Here is a 21272-nt window from a genome sequence, read left to right as displayed (position 1 = left end):
GAGCATCTCCACAGCTATGAATTATGGGACTGGCATCCTGTGCCACTGCCTTGGGGCGCTTGGCGGAACCCAAACGCTGCATCTCGTACACAGCGATAACTCCCCCCCTCCCCCCCGCTGGCCTCAGCCTCGCTCCCATCAACGGACCCCCCCCCCCCCCTGGCCTCAGCCTCGTTCCTATCAACAGAGCCCCCCCCCCCCCCCCCCCCCCCCCCCCCACCTGGCCTCAGCCTCGCTCCTATCAACAGAGCCCAGAGCCCAGCAGCGCCCCCACCTCCACACAGCTGCCACCCATGAACTACACGCTGCCAGTTTTTCATTAAGGCAGGGAAATGGTTCTGAGCACTGGAAGTGCAGACCGACCGCAGAGACCGACATTAACAGCCCACTAAGAGACCGACATTAACAGACCACTAAGAGACCGACATTAACAGCCCACTAAGAGACCGACATTAACAGACCACTAAGAGACCGCCATTAACAGACCACTCACACACTCCGGGAGCTGAACGAGGAGTGATTACAGGCTTGGTCCTGCAGCTAGATAACACAAAGACAGAGACAGACAGACCGACAGACAGACAGAGGTAGAGACAGACAGACAGAGACAGGCAGGCAGTGATAGACAGACAAAGGTAGAGACAGACAAACAGAGCGACAGACAGACACACAGACAGAGACAGACAGGCAGCGGTACAGACACACGCAGCGAGACAGACAGACAGACAGGAAGGAGGAAGGAGAGCAGGAGGAGGAGGAGGACAGCAGGGGGGAGGAGGAGGACCAGGAGAGCAGGGGGGAGGAGGGCCTCAAGGCTGTCCTGCCATCTCCCATAGCTTTAAAATGAAACGGGCCCCCGACCACCAGGGGGCTCGCTCTGGCATGAGAACAGTCATAGCGCCATGTCCACCAGAAACAGTCTCACATAGCCAGAACCATTTCCACACTTTGTGGCGGTGAGAAAAACTAAAAACCTCCCCATAGAAAACAGCCACCAAGACAAAACAACACATCAACAGGCAAAATAACCAATTAGACAGAGGGAGCGCAGAGAAACCAGTCATCCAGAAGAGCCCGACTAGCCTGAAGAAAAATGCACACACAATCTCGTTATATCTGGTGAGTCACACAGCAATGCGCCCTCTCATCATCTGGCCCTAACCCCACCTTCCCCTGCCCCCTAGCTTGACCCCTGACCCTCACCTGCCTCTTCGACCCCTCTCACCTTGACCACAGGCCAGTAGTGGGGCTGCCCCCAGCTTGACCCCTGACCTTTACCTACCTCTTCAACCCCTCTCACCTTGACCACAGGCCAGTAGTGGGGCTGCCCCAGGAGCTTGACGATGGCCGGGATCCCGTAGTGCAGGCGCACGGCGTTCTGGGCCAGCTCGGCGTCCTGGTGTCGGGAGGTGAGGTGCCTCAGGGCGCAGACGGCCGGTTCCGCCACATCCTCCTTCTCCCCGGCCCGCAGAACCGCGTGGATCAGCGCCTCCACGCCCCCGTACTGGGTCACCAGGGTCTGGACACAGCACAGGACAGTACACCATCATACAACACAACACAATAGAACCGAGTCCCCAGTGTCTGGGGAGGAACCAGAGGACAATAGCATCCAATACTATCCTGATATCAGACAGAACGCCAACTCGTTCCACTCCGTTGAGATCTTCAGTCTGACATTGCTTCCACTCTAGCTGAATTCCATGGGGGAGGGAGATTCGATTTCCCCCGACCAATCACTAGAGACCAACGGATCTGCCGGAATCTAATGTCATTGCTGGTGGGTAGCCGTGACAACCGAAGACAATGTCAACAACGCGGAGAGAAGTGTGATCGTAGTCGGCTGTTTTATTACTTGTACTACCCAACTACTACCCATCGGGAGCGTTTTGGGACACTTCTGAAACGTGCTACGCCTCATCTGGGTGGAAACACAGCCACTGTCTGGGACGACCGTGGTCAACTCCAGCTGCCGTACGCTAACCGGAACGCGCCGGAACCGGAGTCAGTGCAATTGAAGTCTACCTCAGACGAACGGACAAACTCGCTCGCAAAATCAATTGCTATGGTAGAACACAAAGGCTTAATGGAAGAATTGCAAATGATGTCCTCCAATGCAGCTACAAGCCGCCATCAAGAGGCACCATAGTTTCAAAAATCCACGGACATATTGGCGCAAGCTGAATATATTGCTCAAGTTCATTGCAATATCTGACACAAAAAGATATTGCAAATAATCATTTAATGAAACAATATTGACTTCTAAAGCCACCTTTTGTAATGTCTATTCAATGCTTTACTCATCTACCAAAATAATGTAATGTAATGAAATATATTCATATAGGGGCTTTTCCCAGCAAAATTGATATGCGATTAATTGCAATTGATTAGATTAATTAGATGAACTAATTACAGACCATGGAAATCATTTGATTATTAATTTTTAGTCGATTGACAGCCCTAGTAGCAACACCAGACCAAGAATCAGTCAACTTCAGTGAGCGGATTAGAATGTCTGGACCCAGGCTAACACAGTACAACACAACACAATATAATACAACACAATACAATATAGAATACAATGCAATACAGTTCCATCAACTAGAATAGAACTAAGTCACCAGTGTCGGGGGAGGTACAGTAATAGAATGCAATGCAATACAAAACCACTGAATTGAATAAACTAGTGTGTCGTTGTAAAAAGCGCAACAGAACCACAGCAGACAGGGGAGAGGAGGGTCAGGGGCCTCAGCACTGGGGGCCCCAGGAGCTGGTCCAGGACCAGCTGTCCCCCCTCAAGAGCTGTTATCTGGTCTCTCCAGGCCGGCCGGTGTGGCAGCCCGGGGCCGGGGCCCCCACCCCCTGCTGGGCCCCGTGGGGTGGCTCACCTTGTTGCGGGAGTTGTTGCAGGTGAGGTTGGACAGGATGCCCGTAGCGCAGGTCAGCATGTTAACATCGTCAGACCCCAGCTGGCTGACCAGCACCTGCAGCAGGCCATCCAGACCCTCCTGGAGGGAGAGAGAGAGAGGGAGAGACGAGGGGAGAAAGAGAGAGAGACGAGGGTTGAGAGCGAGAGAGAGGAGAGGTGAGGGGACAGAGAGAGGCAAGGGGTGAGAGAGAGAGAGACACGAGTGGAGAGAGAGGTGAGGGGAGAAAGAGAGAGAGAGACGAGGGGAGAGAGAGAGAGAGAGAGAGATGAGTGGAGAGAGAGGTGAGGGGAGAAAGAGAGAGAGACGAGGGGGGAGAGAGAGAGAGAGAGAGAGAGAGATGAGGGGAGAAAGAGAGAGAGACGAGGGGAGAGAGAGGGAGAGAGAGAGACGAGGGGAGAGAGAGCGAGAGAGAGGGAGAGAGAGGAGAGGTGAGGGGAGGGAGATAGCAGAACAAAGAAAAGAGAGAACAGGGGAGAAGAGCATAAGACAGTAATAGAGATGACAATTGAGCAATTTTGTCCGTACAACTTCATTACGTTTTAAATATTTTTTCAGGGTAGAAAGTAACCATATAGATTCACAATATGTGGTATACAACGTTGTAAAATGATTTGGGGGCCAAATCTCTATCAAGTTACGTAAAATAAATAGCTTACTCTTTTGCACAGCAAACACTTTTTCCAGAAATATTTTTTGTAAGCAATGTTGACTGACTGACAGGTGGTAGTTGCAACTGATGGATGTCAACTTTCGGTATTTTGGCAACATGACATCATTGCGCACTGCTGCCTTAGAAGTCCGTTTCAATCCAGACTCCTTTACAGGTAACTTCAGATAATCCAGACTCCTTTACAGGTAACTTCAGATAAAAACACTGTTCAATCCAGACTCCTTTACAGGTAACTTCAGATAAAAACACTGTTCAATCCAGACTCCTTTACAGGTAACTTCAGATAAAAACACTGTTCTATCCACATTCCTTTACAGGTAACTTCAGATAAAAACACTGCCTCCAAGGAATACTCCCTCCCTAGACAGCAAGGCAGCTGCCTACCACTTGGGGCGCCGCCCACGCGTCGGTCTAACCACGGTGATCTGCCTGTTTCGGCGCCGGCGCCGGCCTCACCTGTTTGGTGGCGGCGTCGGACAGGTTGCGGAGGGTCCAAAGACAGTTCTGTGTGAGGCGCTGGCTGGACCCGGTCAGGTGCTGACCCAGAGCCTGCATTCCACCTGACCACACACGTACGTAGCAGAACCGCAGTTAAGATTACTTTAAGACACGCGCGCACACTTAAAACATCTTTACTTGTGTTCACATTTGACAGGAAATTCTTTAACACAAACCATAATAGATGCACAATCTTTGGGGATCTCAACGACATACGTTTTCAGTATTAGTTCGTGGACACCGGAAGCAGTGTCTCTGCCATATGCGCTGACTGCCAATTATTGTGGCCGTTGAGCAGAATAGTGCCAGGGCCTTAGCTTTTGGCTCGGGCATTCCTGCCATCTGCAGGCGCCTCACGACTTGTCTGTGGACATTTCCAAGGCTTCCAAATGTATATTTAGAATACACCAGAAATTTAAATTTGTTCCCGAGCTGTATAATAGCATCCTTGAGCAGTTGGTACTTTAAATGCCTCTTCCAGATGGTGATTGAACACACACGCACACGCACACACACACACACACACTGACCAGCCCCCACGATGGCAGGCTTGTTGCTGGGGCAGACGGAGAGGACTTTAAGCACGCGGCTGGTGGTCCACAGCAGCTTCTCGTAGTTGTAGTTCCTCATGATGAAGACCAGCCCCTCCGGACCCCCATTGGCCAGGATGATCAGCTGACAGGAAGGAAGGAACCACACCGGGGGACACAGTCACAATTCACACTTCCTTTTACTTCCGAATTTCTTTATTACACATCAAATTTCAACAAGACGACAAATCTCCCAGACACCACCTAGAGCCCCGCCCTCCTCCCCTAGCCTGGTAAACCAGACTGATTGCAATTTTTGGGGGGACGTTTTCACTCTGGGCTTCAGTCTGGGCTTTCAGAGTGATTTGAGTGGGCAGGAGAACTTGCCTTGATAGACCGAAGTCCTTCAGCCAATCAGTGTAACAAAACAAAGATCAAACTTCGCTTCACTTATGGCTGTGTTTATTCTTCTAACGTTAGTGCTCATTGCTTCGGGAGCGGCCATTACTGTTTTACTACTAACGTTCCCCTGTATTTTCGCGTCATCATCTACGGGAACCAATCAGGGACTGGGTGCAGAACAGTAGTTAAAATGCAGTCTCCTGATTGGTGCACCATTTTCTGGGAAAACTCAAATCGCTCTGGGCGTGTGAAAGTCCAGACTCGAAAACCCAATTTGCGATGCGTCTGGTTTACCAGGCTACCCCCCCCCCCCCCCCAACCCCCCCCGGACCTTGCTCTCCTGGTTGCCGTAGGACAGCAGCTGCAGGCAGTCGGTGGTGATGGCCAGGAACTTGGGGTTGCTCTTCTTCAGCAGGGGCACCATCCTCTGCAGCCCGTCGGCCAGACGCACCGCCATCTTGGCGCCCTCCTGGTGGAGCAGCAGGTTGTGCAGGGTGGTGATGGCGTAGAACAGCACCGACTCCATGGGAGAGCTGGAGGAGAGACAGAGACAGAGACAGAGAGAGAGAGAAATTGAGAGAAATAGAGAGATTGAGAGAGAGAAAGAGGGGGAGGGAGAGAGGAGGAGAGAGAAAGCGAGAGGGGGAGAGGGAGAGAGATTAGCATGACTGTTGGATTTTCTACCAATTAGCTCCCTTTGAATTTCATCTCATTCAGGTTAGCTTTCTTTGAATTTCATCTTATTTAATCAGTGTGTGGTTTGAAGCCTTGGTATTATTTGCATTTCTGAATTACGCACATTAATTAATTTTTAGATGATAACATTTTAACAATTACAATCACACATTGCATGGATTGTATCGAAGGGCATGTACTGTATCCAACCCTGTCTGCAGCAATTCAGTGTGCAGGAGGTTACCATGTAGCAGAAGATTAGCATGTAGCAGAAGGTTAGCATGTAGCAGTAGGTTAGCATGTAGCAGTAGGTTAGCATGTAGCAGAAGGTTAACATGTAGCAGAAGGTTACCATGTAGCAGAAGATTACCATGTAGCAGAAGATTAGCATGTAGCAGAAGGTCAGCATGTAGCAGTAGGTTAGCATGTAGCAGTAGGTTAGCATGTAGCAGAAGGTAAGCATGTAGCAGAAGATTAGCATGTAGCAGAAGATTACCATGTAGCAGAAGGTTAGCATGTAGCAGGAGATTAGCATGTAGCAGAAGATTAGCATGTAGCAGAAGATTACCATGTAGCAGAAGATTACCATGTAGCAGAAGATTAGCATGTAGCAGAAGGTTAGCATGTAGCAGGAGATTAGCATGTAGCAGGAGATTAGCATGTAGCAGAAGATTAGCATGTAGCAGAAGGTTACCATGTAGCAGAAGTTTACCATGTAGCAGAAGATTAGCATGTAGCAGAAGGTAACCATGTAGCAGAAGGTTAGCATGTAGCAGTAGGTTAGCATGTAGCAGAAGATTAGCATGTAGCAGTAGGTTACCATGTAGCAGTAGGTTAGCATGTAGCAGTAGGTTAGCATGTAGCAGTAGGTTAGTATATAGCAGTAGGTTAGCATGTAGTAGTAGTAGTAGTAGTAGTAGTATGTAGCCATAGTAGTAATAGTAGTAGTAGTAGTAGTATATAGCCATAGTAGTAGTAGTAGTAGTAGTATGTAGCCATATATTATGTACGTAGCAGTAGTAACTAGCAGTTAACAGTAGTATGTACAGTAGCAGTAGGTTAGTGTGTAGCAGTAGTGTGTACAGTGTAGCAGTAAGTTAGCGTGTAGTAGTAGTAGTAGTAGTATGTAACAATAGGTTAGCGTGTAGCTGTAGTAGCAGTAGGTTAGTGTGGAGCAGCAGTATGTAGCACTAGGTTAGTGTGTAGCAGTAGTTAGTATGTAGCAGTAGGTTAGCGTTTAACAGTAGTATGCAGCAGTAGGTTAGCGTTTAGCAGTAGTATGTAGCAGTAGATTAGCGTGTAGCTGTAGTATATAACAATAGGTTAGTGTGTAGCAGTAGTATGTAGCATTTGCATGAAGCTGAAGTATGTAACAGTTGGTTAGCGTGTAGCAGTAATATGTAGCTGTAGGTTAGCGTGTAGCAGTAGTATGTAACAGTAGGTTAGCGTGTAGCAGTAGTATGTAGCTGTAGGTTAGCATTTAGCAGTAGTATGTAGCAGTAGATTAGCGTGTAGCTGTAGTATATAACAATAGGTTAGTATGTAGCAGTAGTATGTAGCATTTGCGTGAAGCTGAAGTATGTAACAGTAGGTTAGCATGTAGAAATAATATGTAGCAGTAGATTAGCATATAGCTGTAGTATGTAACAGTAGATTAGCGTGTAGCAGTATGTAGCAGTAGGTTAGTGTGTAGCTGTAGTATATAACAGTAGGGTAGTGTGTAGCTGTAGTATATAACAGTAGGTTAGCATGTAGCAGTAGTATGTAGCTGTAGGTAAGCGTGTAGCAGTAGCCTGCAGCAGAGAGTGAGCCTGAACACAGTGGACAGGTTGTAGTGTTAGGTTGCTGCAGTGTCACCATGGTAATAACCCCAGCAGGACACCTCTGCTCCCACAACTAATAACGGCTACATGCTAATCCACTCGCCTGCAGGCTGAGGACATGACTGCAGGGAACTCTCTCTCCCTCCTGCTCTCTCTCTCTCTCTCTCTCTACCCCCCCCCCCCCTCTCTCTCTCCCTCTCTCTCTCTCTCCCTCCCTCTCTCTCTCTCTCTCTCAAAACACAGAAAGCCTGGAGCAGAGTGTGGTTACTTCAGTCACATTGAATTTCTCCCATCATTTCTCACGACTTACCCCACTCCACATTTCTATTTTCTCTCTCCCTCTCTCCCCCTCCACTCCTCTCTCTCTCTCTCCTTACGGTAGAGAGTAAATGCAGAACATTAATAGAACCCTAGCTGTCTAACCCACCTGCATTTCATATTTGTCTACAGGCTAAACTAAATATCTCCTCCAGGCATTCATTCTCCGGTCTCTCCATGAAGGCGACTCTCCCCCCTCCTCCCCCACCTACTTTAAAAAATATATTTTTATTTCAGCCTTTATTTAGACGGGGAGTCATTCTGAAAGCAGGGTACCTTTTAAATGCGGGCTACACCTCAATTCATGTACAAGAACCTGAGGTGAAAACAGAATTTTGAAATAAAACAGAAAAGTGAGGTGAAAAAACAGAACGTGAGGCAAAAAACAGCGACGACTCGGGAAAAAAAAACCTCCAACCTGAGCATGCGGACCAGGGCGGGGATCCCCCCCGACTTGAAGATGGCGAGGAGCCCCTCCCTCTGGTGCGACAGGCTGTGGAGCACGCTGGCGGCGCAGCGGGCCGTCTCCATGTCGCCCGTGCTCTGCATGGCGCGCACCACCGCCGCCACCATCTGGGGCGACTGCATCAGGACGCGGCGGGACGCCTCCTTGCGCGTCAGCTGGTTCACGATCATGGCCGCCTTGTTGACGACCACCTGGAGCGGGAGACAGGGGGGGGGGGTCAAAGGTCGGTCACGGACAAGACGGCCGTAGACGGTTAGTTAAATCCTAGCCGTCCCGTGGGCCTCATAGCTGTGACGTGCTGTTGGCTGCCCGGGTACAGTTATATACAGTATGGAGTTCAGTTTATTCGTTGAACAGTGTGAAACTCCCCTCAGGTTTTTTTGGCCGTGGTGAAAAGATGTGATGGTGAATTAGGATGAAGTGGTGACAGCAGACAGCCGTGACCTTTGACCTGGACAAGCACAGCTACACAAGGCTAGCCGATGACGGTGCTGCCCGCGTGTGTGTGTGTGTGTGTGTGTCTGTGAGGGTCTCAATGTCACCGTTAAGGACATGGCTTTACACACATGATTTGAAGATTTACAATAAACACTGTCAAGCTGTCCACTTATCCAGTACGTTAGAATCAGACCTGGGTCAATTACATTGATCAATTACTTAGAAGTATTTGAAAGTAACTGAGGTGAGTTTGATTTGCCTCACAGTGGTCACTTACGGGACTGGGTGCAATGGTTTCATTGCAGTGGGTAAAAGTTAAATCAAGTGCACCCCCCAACTTACTGCATCTGACAGGATTTGCGAATAGTGACCCAGGTCTGGTTAGAATGTGACGTCTCCCTCGCCTGTAGAGTTCCGTTAGTCTAGTCTAGGCCCCTCCCCCCTACCTGGTCATCCAGAGTTCCATTAGTCTAGTCTAGGCCCCTCCCCCCTACCTGGTCATCCATAGAGTTCCATTAGTCTAGTCTAGGCCCCTCCCCCTCCCCACCCCTGGTCATCCATAGAGTTCCATTAGTCTAGTCTAGGCCCCTCCCCCCTACCTGGTCATCCATAGAGTTCCATTAGTCTAGTCTAGGCCCCTTCCCCCTTAGTCTACGCCCCTCCCCTTACCTGGTCGTCGTCAGCCAGCAGCTTGGTGAGCTCGGGCACGGCGCGCGTGGCCAGCTCGGCGTCGTCCTGGTAGTTGATCAGGTGGACGATGGCGGTCTTCAGGAGCTGGGAGGGCTCGGCTAGCCGCTGCACGTTGGTCAGCTGGGCCGGGTCGGTCTGGGTGGACTGGACCGCCTCGCCCTCCGCCAGGGTCTCCGGGAACATGGCGGCGCGCACGCGCTGCGCCCGCGTCAGGGAGTACTGAGCGTCCACATCTGGAGAGAGAGGTGGGGGGGGGTCACTCAGAATGATGAGGGCGACTTTGAGTGCATCAGTGTGCAGAAAAAAGAGGAGGAGGGGATATAGAGGTCAGGGTAGAATGGATGTACAGACTGACTGACTACATACTGTACAGTATAGACAGACATATAGACTGATAGACAGACAGACAGACAAGCAAATAGACTGATAGATACACACACACACACACACACACACACACACAGAGACAGACTACAATAGACAGACAAATAGACAGACAGAGAGACTACATATAGACAGACAGACAAATACACAGGCAGGCAGAAAGAGAGACAGACAGACAGACAGACAGGCAGACAGGCAGACAGGCAGACAGACACAGACAGACAGGCAGACAGACAGACCGGCAGGGTCGTCCGTGGCGGCGGTGTACTTCCTGGAGCTGTATTCCGTGCTCATCTCGTCCTCTCGCGCTGTGGTGGCGCCTGATTGGATGCCTGAGTCGGAGGCGTAGTACGTCTGCTGCCACTCCGCCACTTTGACCGAACTCTCGGCCTCACTCACTGAGAGAGAGAGAGGAGAGGGGGAGAGAGAGAAAGAGAGGAGAGAGAGAGAGAAGGAGAGAGAGAGAAAGAGAGAGAGAGAGAGAAGGAGAGAGAGAAAGAGAGAGAGAGAAGGAGAGAGAGAAAAGGAGAGAGAGAGAGAAGGAGAGAGAGAGAAGGAGAGAGAGAAGGGGAGAGAGAGAAAGAGAGAAGGAGAGAGAGAAGGGGAGAGAGAGAGAAGGAGAGAGAGAGAAGGAGAGAGAGAGAAGGAGAGAGAGAGAAGAGGAGAGAGAGAGAAGGAGAGAGAGGAGAGGTGAGAGAAACAGCGTTTAGTGACATCCTCATCTTTCGTCGGAGATAAAAGTGATTTCAGGTCGGGCGGTTTTGTTTCTGAGCAAGTTAATCGGGAGGTTCTACAAGGGCACTGGCGGTGCTGATCCATCAAACAGAACGGTTCTGAACACGGTTCTGCCTGGTCTGTCTGGGACCTGAGTGTCCTAGCTATCCTCATACTGGTCTGTCTGGGACCTGAGTGTACTAGCTACCCTCATACTGGTCTGTCTGGGACCTGAGTGTACTAGCTACCCTCATACTGGTCTGTCTGGGACCTGAGTGTACTAGCTACCCTCATACTGGTCTGTCGGGGACCTGAGTGTACTAGCTACCATCATACTGGTCTGTCTGGGACCTGAGTGTACTAGCTACCATCATACTGGTCTGTCTGGGACCTGAGTGTACTAGCTACCCTCATACTGGTCTGTCTGGGACCTGAGTGTACTAGCTACCATTGTACTCAGGAACATGATGGCTAAACAAAGGAGCAAATCCATCTGTAGTCCTGGTGTTGGGGATGAAAAAGACCAAACCAGACTGAGACGTGCAACGCTCCGCTAGATCAGTCAGACAGCGGGCGTGAGTGAAACCCAGATACTCACTTTGCATGGACATCATCTCTGCCCAGGGTCAACACCAGCCTTCAGAGAACACCACCTGGACGAGAGGAGGAGTGGAAGAGACGGGGAGAGAGAGAGAGAGAGGGAGATAGAAGTAGAGAGAGAGAGAGAGAGAGGGAAAAAGCAAGAGAGAGAGATAGAGAGAGATAGAAAGGCAGATAGAGAGAGAGAGAGAAGTAGAAAGAGAGAGAGAGATAGAAAGGCAGATAGAGAGAGAGGGAAAAAGCAAGAGAGAGAGAGAGAGAGAGACGGAGGGAGATAGAAAGAGACAGACACATACGGAATTAGGCCATGAATCACAGACGCAGGGCAGAGACTGTTACTAACGCTGCCGTTAAAACAATAACAAAACTCTCCTAGCGTTCAGCTCAACCACACATTCATCACTACTGAGCCCACAGTCCCCGAAGAGCACCACCGCCCCTCATACGCCACAGCCCCTGTGAGTGATTCTACAGCCCCGCCCCCCCCCCAGGGTTCAACTTGGTACGCTGCTACATTCAGTGAAAGGTGCACTTCAGAATGTTTTCTTTTAGGCCTCTCGGCCAATGGCGACGTGCGTCTGGTTCCACCCGCCGTGCTGGTCCTGCGGTGATAGGCCGCAGCTCAGATCCAATTAAAAACGAGACCCCTCAGCCTCGGGAATGCCAGCGTAATGCCACTATAATGTTAAGTGTCCCCGTGAAGTCCCCAGTTAGTTCCTGTGGCGGCAGGCTTTAAAGTGGGACAACTCAGGCTGTTCTCACGCGAACAGGGGGAGAGGCAGAGAGAGAGAGACCAGGGGGAGAGGGGAGGGCAGAGAGAGAGAGAGACCAGGGGGAGAGGGGAGGGCAGAGAGAGAGACCAGGGGGAGAGGGGAGGGCAGAGAGAGAGAGACCAGGGGGAGAGGGGAGGGCAGAGAGAGAGAGACCAGGGGGAGAGGCAGAGAGAGAGAGACCAGGGGGAGAGGGGAGGGCAGAGAGAGAGAGACCAGGGGGAGAGGGCAGAGAGAGAGAGAACAGGGGAGAGGGGAGGGTAGAGAGAGAGAGACCGGGGGGGGGGGCAGAGAGAGAGAGAGAACAGGGGAGGGGAGGGGGGAGGGCATAGAGAGAGAGACCGGGGGGGGCAAAGAGAGAGAGAGAACAGGGGAGGGGGGAGGGAGAGGGAGAGAGAGAACAGTGGAGGGGGAGGGAGAGAGAGAGAGAGAGAGAACAGTGGAGGGGGGAGGGAGAGAGAGAGAACAATGGAGGGGGGAGGGAGAGAGAGAGAACAGTGGAGGGGGGAGGGAGAGAGAGAACAGGGGAGGGGGGAGGGAGAGAGAGAAAGAGAGAGAACAGTGGAGGGGGGAGGGAGGGAGAGAGAGAGAGAACAGTGGAGGGGGGAGGGAGAGAGAGAGAACAGTGGAGGGGGAGGGAGAGAGAGAGAGAGAGAGAACAGGGAAGGGGGGAGGGAGAGAGAGAGAGAGAACAGGGGAGGGGGGAGGGAGAGAGAGAGAGAGAGAGAACAGTGGAGGGGGGAGGGAGAGAGAGAGAGACCAGGGGGAGAGGCAGAGAGAGAGAGAGACCAGAAGGAGAGGGCAGAGAGAGAGAGAACAGGGGAGAGGGGAGGGTAGAGAGAGAGAGACCGGGGGGGGGCAGAGAGAGAGAGAGAACAGGGGAGGGGAGGGGGGAGGGCATAGAGAGAGAGACCGGGGGGGGGGGGGGGGGGGCAGAGAGAGAGAGAGAACAGGGGAGGGGGGAGGGAGAGGGAGAGAGAGAACAGTGGAGGGGGAGGGAGAGAGAGAGAGAGAACAGTGGAGGGGGGAGGGAGAGAGAGAGAACAATGGAGGGGGGAGGGAGAGAGAGAGAACAGTGGAGGGGGGAGGGAGAGAGAGAACAGGGGAGGGGGGAGAGAGAGAGAGAACAGTGGAGGGGGGAGGGAGGGAGAGAGAGAGAGAGAACAGTGGAGGGGGGAGGGAGAGAGAGAACAGTGGAGGGGGGAGGGGGAGAGAGAGAGAACAGGGGAGGGGGGAGGGAGAGAGAGAGAGAGAACAGGGGAGGGGGGAGGGAGAGAGAGAGAGAGAGAGAACAGTGGAGGGGGGAGGAAGAGAGAGAGAGAGAGAACAGTGGAGGGGGGAGGGAGAGAGAGAGAGAGAGAACAGGGGAGGGGGGAGGGAGAGAGAGAGAGAGAACACGGGGAGACGGGTGACATTTAAGACGCTCGGAGAAGCCGCTCGCTGAAAAGGTTTCTCCTTTCCCTGCGCCGAGCGGAGAACAATGCTTAATTCATGACCCTAATCAGGCTGATGGGGGTCAGTCCTGATGTATTCTGGGAAACGGGGGGCAGGTTAAGAGACTAAAAACACAACCCCTCCCTGGGGGGGAGGAAGAGAGAGGGCTCCGGGCGCTCGCCTGGTTGCTGGAGGAGATAATGGATGGGTGCATCGGGTTATTACAGCCGGGCCGCCCGCCTGGACGGGTGAAAACACAGGACAAGGTACACAGCGGGCGCGCAACGCACGGACGGTGATAGCAGCCATAAATCAATTGAGAAATGTGCGCTGCTTGCGTGGCGTTGGTGTGTGTGGTCAGTGTGTGTACGTGTACATGTGTGTGTGTGTGTGGTGAGTGGATGTGTATGAGAATGTATGTGTGTATGTGTACGTTCCTGGTTTGTGTGTGTATGTGTGAGCGTGTGTTTGTGTGTGCACGTGTGTGTTTGTGTGCGTAGGTGTGTGTGTGTGCGTGTGTGTGTGTGCGTAGGTGTGTGTGTGTGTTTATCTGTGCGTGTGGGAGTGCAGGTGTGTGTGTTTGTGTGTGCGTAGGTGTGTGTGCGTAGGTGTGTGTGCGCAGGTGTGTGTGCGCAGGTGTGTGTGTGTGTGATACGAGCGTGGCAGACAGAAGAAGCGATATCTACAACGCCACACTTTCAGTGGAGGAAAGACTGTCAGTAGGAAGGGATCAGAGAAGCTTTATCTGACTAGAATAATGAGGCGGGTAAAATGGCGGCGCGCTCCAGGCGAGCTAAACGGCCTTTCAAGTCCCCGTCACGCCTGCGGTCAACAACACGACTGTTCCGCCTGACGGGCAGCCGGATGGAAGAACACTCGTTCCTTTGACAACCAGAGGATGCTCCCATAATTCCACTGTCTGTCCCTTCGTCTCCTGTCCACTTCAGAGACGACGAGTCCTGTCAGTCAGGAAACGGCACCGACACCAAACGGACAGCACTCACGAGAGACACATCGATTTCTGTCATGAACACGCTATTAAGAGAGAGAGAGAGAGAGAGAGACAGAGACAGAGAAAGAAAGGCAGAGAGAGATAGAGACAGAGAGAGAGAAAGAGAGGCAGAGAGAGAGATTTTTGTGGTGTGTGCTTTGGCAATGTAAAGGTATGTTTCCCATGCCAAAAAGCCCTTTGAATTGAGGAGAGAGAGAGAGAGGGGGAGGGAGGGAGATAGAGAGCGAGAGACAGAGAGAGAGCGAGAGAGACAGAGAGAGAGAGACAGAGGCAGAGAGACAGAGACATAGAGAGAGAGAGAGGGAGAGAGAGAGACAGAGGCAGAGAGACAGAGAGACAGACAGACAGAGAGAGAGAGAGGCAGAGAGAGCGAGAGGCAGAGAGAGAGAGAGAGAGAGAGACAGAGAGGCAGAGAGAGACAGAGAGAGAGAGAGAGAGAGAGAGAGGCAGAGAGAGAGAGAGACAGAGAGAGAGAGAGAGAGAGAGAGCGAGCTGGATGAGGACCAGGTGAGTGGAGGTGGCGATGGCGGGGTCGAGCCTCTCTCTCTAGCCTCTCTCTCTAGCCTCTCTCTCTAGCCTCTCTCTCTGGCCTCTCTCTCTGGCCTCTCTCTCTGGCCTCTAGCGTGGGTGAACTGTCATGTTCAGGTGAATCACCTTCACCCCAGCGCTCTTAATCCCAGCGGAAAGCTGTTCTCTGGTCTTCCTCCATCTCTCTCCCCCTCTTCCTCTCTGCGTTAGCTCACTCATTCGTTCAAGGACATCCTCTTCCACTCAGAACCATCTATTAAGCCTGTGGTTGTTTTTCAACCCTTACCTCATTCCTCTGTCAAAAGTACTTTTTCCAAACATGTTTTCCTCTCTGGAGCCGTTCCTACTCCCTGTACCCCCCCCCTCTCTCTGTCTCGCACCAGGAAACATGGGAGCTGAGGCATCTGGGAAACATGGGAGCTGAGGCATCTGGGAAATTGCTTTTTTAATTGTTGATGTTTTGATGCCAAAGCCTATGTTGTCCTGAACTCATTAATCATAAGCCCTGGACTGCACACACTCTCTCTCTCTCTCCATGCACACACACAAACACACACACACAACCACCCACCCACCCACACACGCACACACACACCGGCCCCAAGAGCCAATTGGTCTAGCCAGCAGTGTCGAGATATGATGTTTACTTCGTTAAAAAGCATTTAAAACTCTGTGGAATTTCTATTACCGGCTGGCCCTGACATAATTAAATAATACGGCGTTAGCATATTACTTTCCTAGGAAACTCACTTCATTAATGAGCACCAGTAGGGGTTGTATTCAGCTCCACACAAACTGTGTCTACAAGGACAAGACATCTTTAGCGCCTGTTCTATTCTATGTTGGCATGAAGAGACATCAACTTTATTTTATCCTAATGAAACTGAGCAGTACTATAACAGCTGGTTCGAAGTATTTCTGAGCAGAAATAGGGATGTGTGTGTTTGTGTGTGCGTGTACATGCGTGTGTCTGGGTGTGTTTGTATGTGTGTGTGTGCGAGTGTAGGTGTGTGTGTACATGTGTGTGTGTGTTTGTGTGTGTGTGTACATGCGTGTGTGTGTTTGTGTGTGTGTGTGTACATGCATGTGTGTGTGTGTGTACATGTGTGTGTGTGTTTGTGTGTGTAGGTGTGTGTGTGTTTGTGTGTGTACATGTGTGTGTGTGTGTGTGTGTACATGCGTGTGTGTGTGTGTGTGTACATGCTTGTGTGTGTGTACGTGTCTGTGTTTAAAGGCTCCGGGGGTGGGGGTAGGTCTGTGATCCAGAAATATCCTCCACTACGAGGCAGGAAGAGAGGAGAGAGGAGGAGAGAGGAGAGAGGAGGAGAGAGGAGGAGAGAGCTCTACTTCCTGTTTGTACTGTATTGTCCTGCTGAAGGTCACGGTCAAAATAGCACAATCTCTCTGTCCTCATCCATCTCTCTCTCTCTCTCTCAACACCACTGTTTTACGTCATATTTGTGTCACACACAGTCTCTTGCACTTCCTCCTCTCCCTCTCTCTGCCCCTTCCTCCCTCTCCTGCTCTCTCTCTCCCTCCCTCTCCTGCTGTCTCCTGCTTTCTCTTCCCCTTTCTCCCTCCCTCTCCCCCTTTCTCTCCCCCCTTCTCCCCCTCTCCCTCCCTCTCCCCCTTTCTCTACCTCCCTCTATCCCCCTCTCCCTCCCTCTCTCGCTCCCTCCCTCTCTCTCTCTCCCCCTCTCTCTCTCCCTCTCTCCCCCTCTCTCTCTCCCTCTCTCCCCCTCTCTCTCTCCCTCTCTCTCTCTCTCCCTCCCTCTCTCTCCCTCTCTCTCTGCTATAGGCAGGGCAGATATCAGAGCAGGTTGTTTGTGGATAATACAGCGTGGGGCTGAACACCACTATACCAGCACATCTGACATCAACATCCTCTGGGGCGCTACGACACGGACTGTGTGTGTGTGTGTGTGTGTGTGTGAGAGTGTGTGTGTGTGTGTGTGTGTGTTCTAACCCTCCCAGGCTAAGGTCGTGTCTGATTCATCGCTAGGTTCTGACAGAGTGGTGGCAGCAGCCACGGTCCACATCGCTACGAGAACCATCATCGACTGCATACTGTGCGAGAGAGTGTGTGTGTGTGTGTGCGCCAAACTCCTGGAGAGGATTAGATGACACCTGCCCCCCCACTGGGGTCACATGACTGACCTGGCAGGTGCTCCTTCTCTAGCCATCCTGTCTACTGATCCCAGACCAGCTCAACACCACCCTGCTCTCTCTCTCTGATGAGCTCTACTGATCCCAGACCAGCTCAACACCACCCTGCTCTCTCTCTCTGACGAGCTCTACTGATCCCAGACCAGCTCAACACCACCCTGCTTTCTCTCTCTGACCAGCTCTACTGATCCCAGACCAGCTCAACACCACCCTGCTTTCTCTCTCTGACCAGCTCTACTGATTCCAGACCAGCTCAACACCACCCTGCTCTCTCTCTCTCTCTCTCTCTCTCTCTGACAAGCTCTACTGATCCCAGACCAGCAACATCCCTCCCTCCCGCGAGCTACAGTAGGGACATGACTACTGATCTCAGACCAGCTGAATAACACTACTCCTGCTTTCTCTCTGGGGCTAGGGACATGACTACTGATCTCAGACCAGCTGAGTAACACTACTCCTGCTTTCTCTCTGGGGCTAGGGACATGACTACTGATCCCAGACCAGCTGAATAACACTACCCCTGCTTTCTCTCTGGGGTTAGGGACATGACTACTGATCCCAGACCAGCTGAATAACACTACCCCTGCTTTCTCTCTGGGGCTAGGGACATGACTACTGATCCCAGACCAGCTGAATAACACTACCCCTGCTTTCTCTCTGGGGCTAGGGACATGACTACTGATCCCAGACCAGCTGAATAACACTACCCCTGCTTTCTCTCTGGGGCTAGGGACATGACTACTGATCCCAGACCAGCTGAATAACACTACCCCTGCTTTCTCTCTGGGGTTAGGGACATGACTACCGATCCCAGACCAGCTGAATAACACTACCCCTGCTCTCTCTCTGGGGTTAGGGACATGACTACTGATCTCAGACCAGCGGAACACCTGCTCTCTCTCACCTGCTGAGAGTCTGTTTCAGAACCAAGGAGCCGACTGCAGTAGAGAGGCGTTGCTATGGTGACAGGACCGGGCTGCTTACGATCGGACGGTTGGCCGGTTCAGTCAGCCACTCAGTCAGTCAGTCAGTCAGTCAGTCAGTCAGTCAGTCAGTCAGTCAGTCAGTCAGTCAGTCAGCCACTCAGCCACTCAGCCACTCAGCCACTCAGCCACTCAGCCACTCAGCCACTCAGCCACTCAGCCACTCAGCCACTCAGTCAGCCAGTCAGCCAGCCAGCCAGTCAGTCAGTCAGTCAGCCAGTCAGCCAGCGACTCTGCTGTCCTGACGTCAGTGGGCAGTTCATTCCACCACTGCGGGGCCAGGACAGAGAAGATCCGTGACTGTGTCGATCGACCGCAGGGGCCTCGGAGTGACGGGGCAACCAGTCGCCCTGAGGTAGCAGAGCGTAGTGGTCGGGGGGGGGGGGGTGTAGGGTTTGACCATGGCCTGGAGGTAGGAGGGGGCTGTTCTTTCCAATGCCTGGATAGGCTAGAACCAGTTTTTAACTGGATTGAACATCGTGAGAGAGAGAGAGAGAGAGAGAGAGAGAGAGAAAGAGAGTGTGTGTGTGCCAAACTCCTGGAGAGGAGTGTGAGCTGCTTGAACACCCCCCATGTGACCCCCCCCATCAGTCTAGTGACGCACGCAAACTCTCACTCCAGTGACAAAACACGATTTTAAAGTTACCAACGTTACCAAGCTGTCTGCTCATCCCCAATTAACATTCATCCAGATGACGGCTGGCACTCTCGCTCCCCTCGCAAGCACGCAGGAAGAGGTCAACTCAACCAAGCCGGCATATTAGTACTGACTTCCTGTTCTAGCAGGAAATGACAGCGGGGATTTGGGGCACTGCGGCGTTCCCTTCCAGGAGAACATCTCATTTCCTGACGTCTTATCTAAGATTTTTCAGTTGTTTTATTCCAGACTTTTTTCGTTCTTCTTACAGTACCTCTCGCTCGTAGGAATCATCTGATGCCATGGCAACAAAGTGCAGTCTAATGGCTGCCAAGGTGCACGCTGATGATGACTGTGATTGAAGAAGAACGGACAGGCTGACTGACAGGCAGGGACAGAATGAGAGGCAGGTAGACAGGCAGGCAGACAGACAGGTTAGACAGAGAGACAGGCAAGCAGACAGACAGGAAGACAGGCAAGAAGACAGACAGACAGGTAGAGACAGAAAGAGAGACAGGTTAGAGACAGAAAGAGAGACAGGAAGGCAGACAGACAGAGGCATACAGACAGACAGACAAGCAGGTGGATAGACAGACAGACAGACAGACAGGCAACTGTTGCTACTGCTGGTCACAGCATACAGCCACCTCTCTCTCTCTCCACCTCTCTCTCCTCCTCTCTCTCCACCTCTCTCTCTCCACCTCTCTCTCTCCTCCCTCTCCTCCTCTCTCTCTCCTCCGCCTCTTTCTCTCCTCCTCCTCCTCTCTCTACCTCCATCTGTTCTTCTGCTCTTTCACTTCTATCTTAACATTTAACAAGTTCAACTGCAGCTGAGAAACTTTTCTAATCCCCAGAATGGACCAAATCCAACCAGAGCCGTCAAACCTCCGTCCTCTATCTGCCGAGTCAGCTTCTGCAGTGAATATCTGCTTCTTTCATTCCTCCCTCCCTCCCTCTCTCCCTCCCTCCCTTCATCTCTCCTTTCCTCCCTCCATCCCTCCCTCCCTCCCTCCATCCTTCCCTCCCTTCCTCCCTCCTCTGCGCTCTCTGGTGAGTCAGTTAGTGAACTCCAAACAGAAGGAACGGTTCTGCTAATATAGATTTGTGTTAATATAAAAATATATACTATAAAAAAAAAATATATATAATATATAATTGTATAAAATAAAATAAATAAATTTAAAAAACAAAACAAAAAAACATTAAGGATAGATTTCAATCATATATACATTATTCCTTTTTTAAATGGATTTAAAATGTCTTAAATTCCCTCCGCCCTCAGCATCTGCTCCAGGCAGCGGGAGATGGAGTTATATTATATTCTCAGTTATATTCTCAGCTGTATTTTTAAAATGTTAGTAAATTATGTATCTCAATATATCACAATGTCGTATCGTATCAAAATGTATGGTGCTAGGTGTCGTATGGTGAGGTCCTTGCTGACTCCCAGACCCAGATAAGAGTCAGTCAAACGAAAGCACGCTGTCTTCACTCTCTGTTCCAAAGGTTGTGTTTTCACAGGGCTCAGTGGAAGAAGGCTCCAGCTGTAGCCAATTAAAATCATTAGAATTCAGATCCGAGCGCCATCGCAGTGATGTCTGGAACACCCATGCATCTGTTGCTAGGGGCTCAAGCACTCCGGGGTCGGACTGTCTCATTTTAATTATCATCCATCAATAAAGATTAAGCACCAGAGGAAGACAAGTGATCATTAGCTTTGCAACTGTGTAAGCACTCTGCTTATGAAGATGGATGCGCTGATTACAAGCTGGGGGGGTGCGGGGGGCGTTACGGGAGCTGTCGGACACGCCGCAAGACCAGACGCATCACCGTGGAAGCGCCGGCGTCCAGGGAGGCGGAGACGGCGAGGCGTGGCTCCGTGTGCTGCTGACGTCCCTAGAGGCTTCCAAACGGAATCTGATACGCAGTTTAAATTCTGAAAAGCATTCGGAAACTAGAGGTGATTGTCCCTCTCTCTCTCTCCCTCTCCCGTTCTCTCCCTCTCCCTCTCCCGTTCTCTCACTCGCTCGCTCCTCTTTTCTGTAACAGCGGCAGTGTTGCCCAGGACTCCTGTTGTACCTAGGCAACAACCTCATCACTGGCCAATGGAAGTAGACGCCATTTACTGAGCGCACAACAAGAAAGAGAGAGTGATGGGAGAGAGAGAGAGAGAGAGAGAGAAAGAGAGAGAGAGAGAAGGAGAGAGAGAGAGAGAGAGAGGGAGAAGAAAAGGCCCTCCTCTCAGGCAGACGGGGGTCTGGAGCCAGTGTAGCCCCTGGAGTGGGGAGGAGCCTCCCTGCCCCCCTCGTCCTCCCTGCTAATCTCCCGTTCCAGCCAGGGGCCCGTTGTCCCCACGGTGTCCCCATGGTGTCCCCATGGTGTCCCCACGGCACAGATAAGAGGAAGAGCCGCCGCCGCCGGACTACATGTAAACAGCCCCCGGGAAACGCCGTCTGCGGCGTTGCCAGGGAAACTAAGCGCCGGTTCCATCCCTCTGAGGACGGAACACAGGACACTCCGGCCCGTTGCCGTGACGCCGCCAGCCTGGAGACTCGCTGCGGTTCTTAACTAAGCGCTTTAGACCCTCAAAGGGGGCCGGCTCAC

The 21272-nt window shown here is 51.7% G+C and overlaps 1 protein-coding gene across 1 annotated transcript in view; it reads right to left on the bottom strand.

Annotated features, from left to right (window-relative positions):
- The window catches only part of LOC311317437 (junction plakoglobin-like), a gene marked incomplete at its 5' end in the record, with an annotated part of 17842 nt that extends 6690 nt beyond the window's left edge, over positions 1-11152 (bottom strand). Inside the window, 9 exons of the mRNA XM_084448519.1 lie at positions 1204-1519; positions 2889-3008; positions 4057-4160; positions 4629-4773; positions 5362-5563; positions 8265-8503; positions 9420-9673; positions 10064-10222; positions 11137-11152. Of these exons, the coding sequence (XP_084304645.1) occupies positions 1204-1519; positions 2889-3008; positions 4057-4160; positions 4629-4773; positions 5362-5563; positions 8265-8503; positions 9420-9673; positions 10064-10222; positions 11137-11152 (1555 nt within the window). The remainder of the gene's footprint in view (positions 1-1203; positions 1520-2888; positions 3009-4056; positions 4161-4628; positions 4774-5361; positions 5564-8264; positions 8504-9419; positions 9674-10063; positions 10223-11136) is intronic.
- Positions 11153-21272: the final 10120 nt, after the last annotated feature.

The sequence above is a fragment of the Borostomias antarcticus genome (assembly GCF_949987555.1).
Source record: "Borostomias antarcticus genome assembly, chromosome: 14".
Classification (NCBI taxonomy): domain Eukaryota; kingdom Metazoa; phylum Chordata; class Actinopteri; order Stomiiformes; family Stomiidae; genus Borostomias; species Borostomias antarcticus.
Note: the sequence above shows the minus strand (reverse complement) of the source record. Positions and strands in the feature narration are given on the sequence as shown.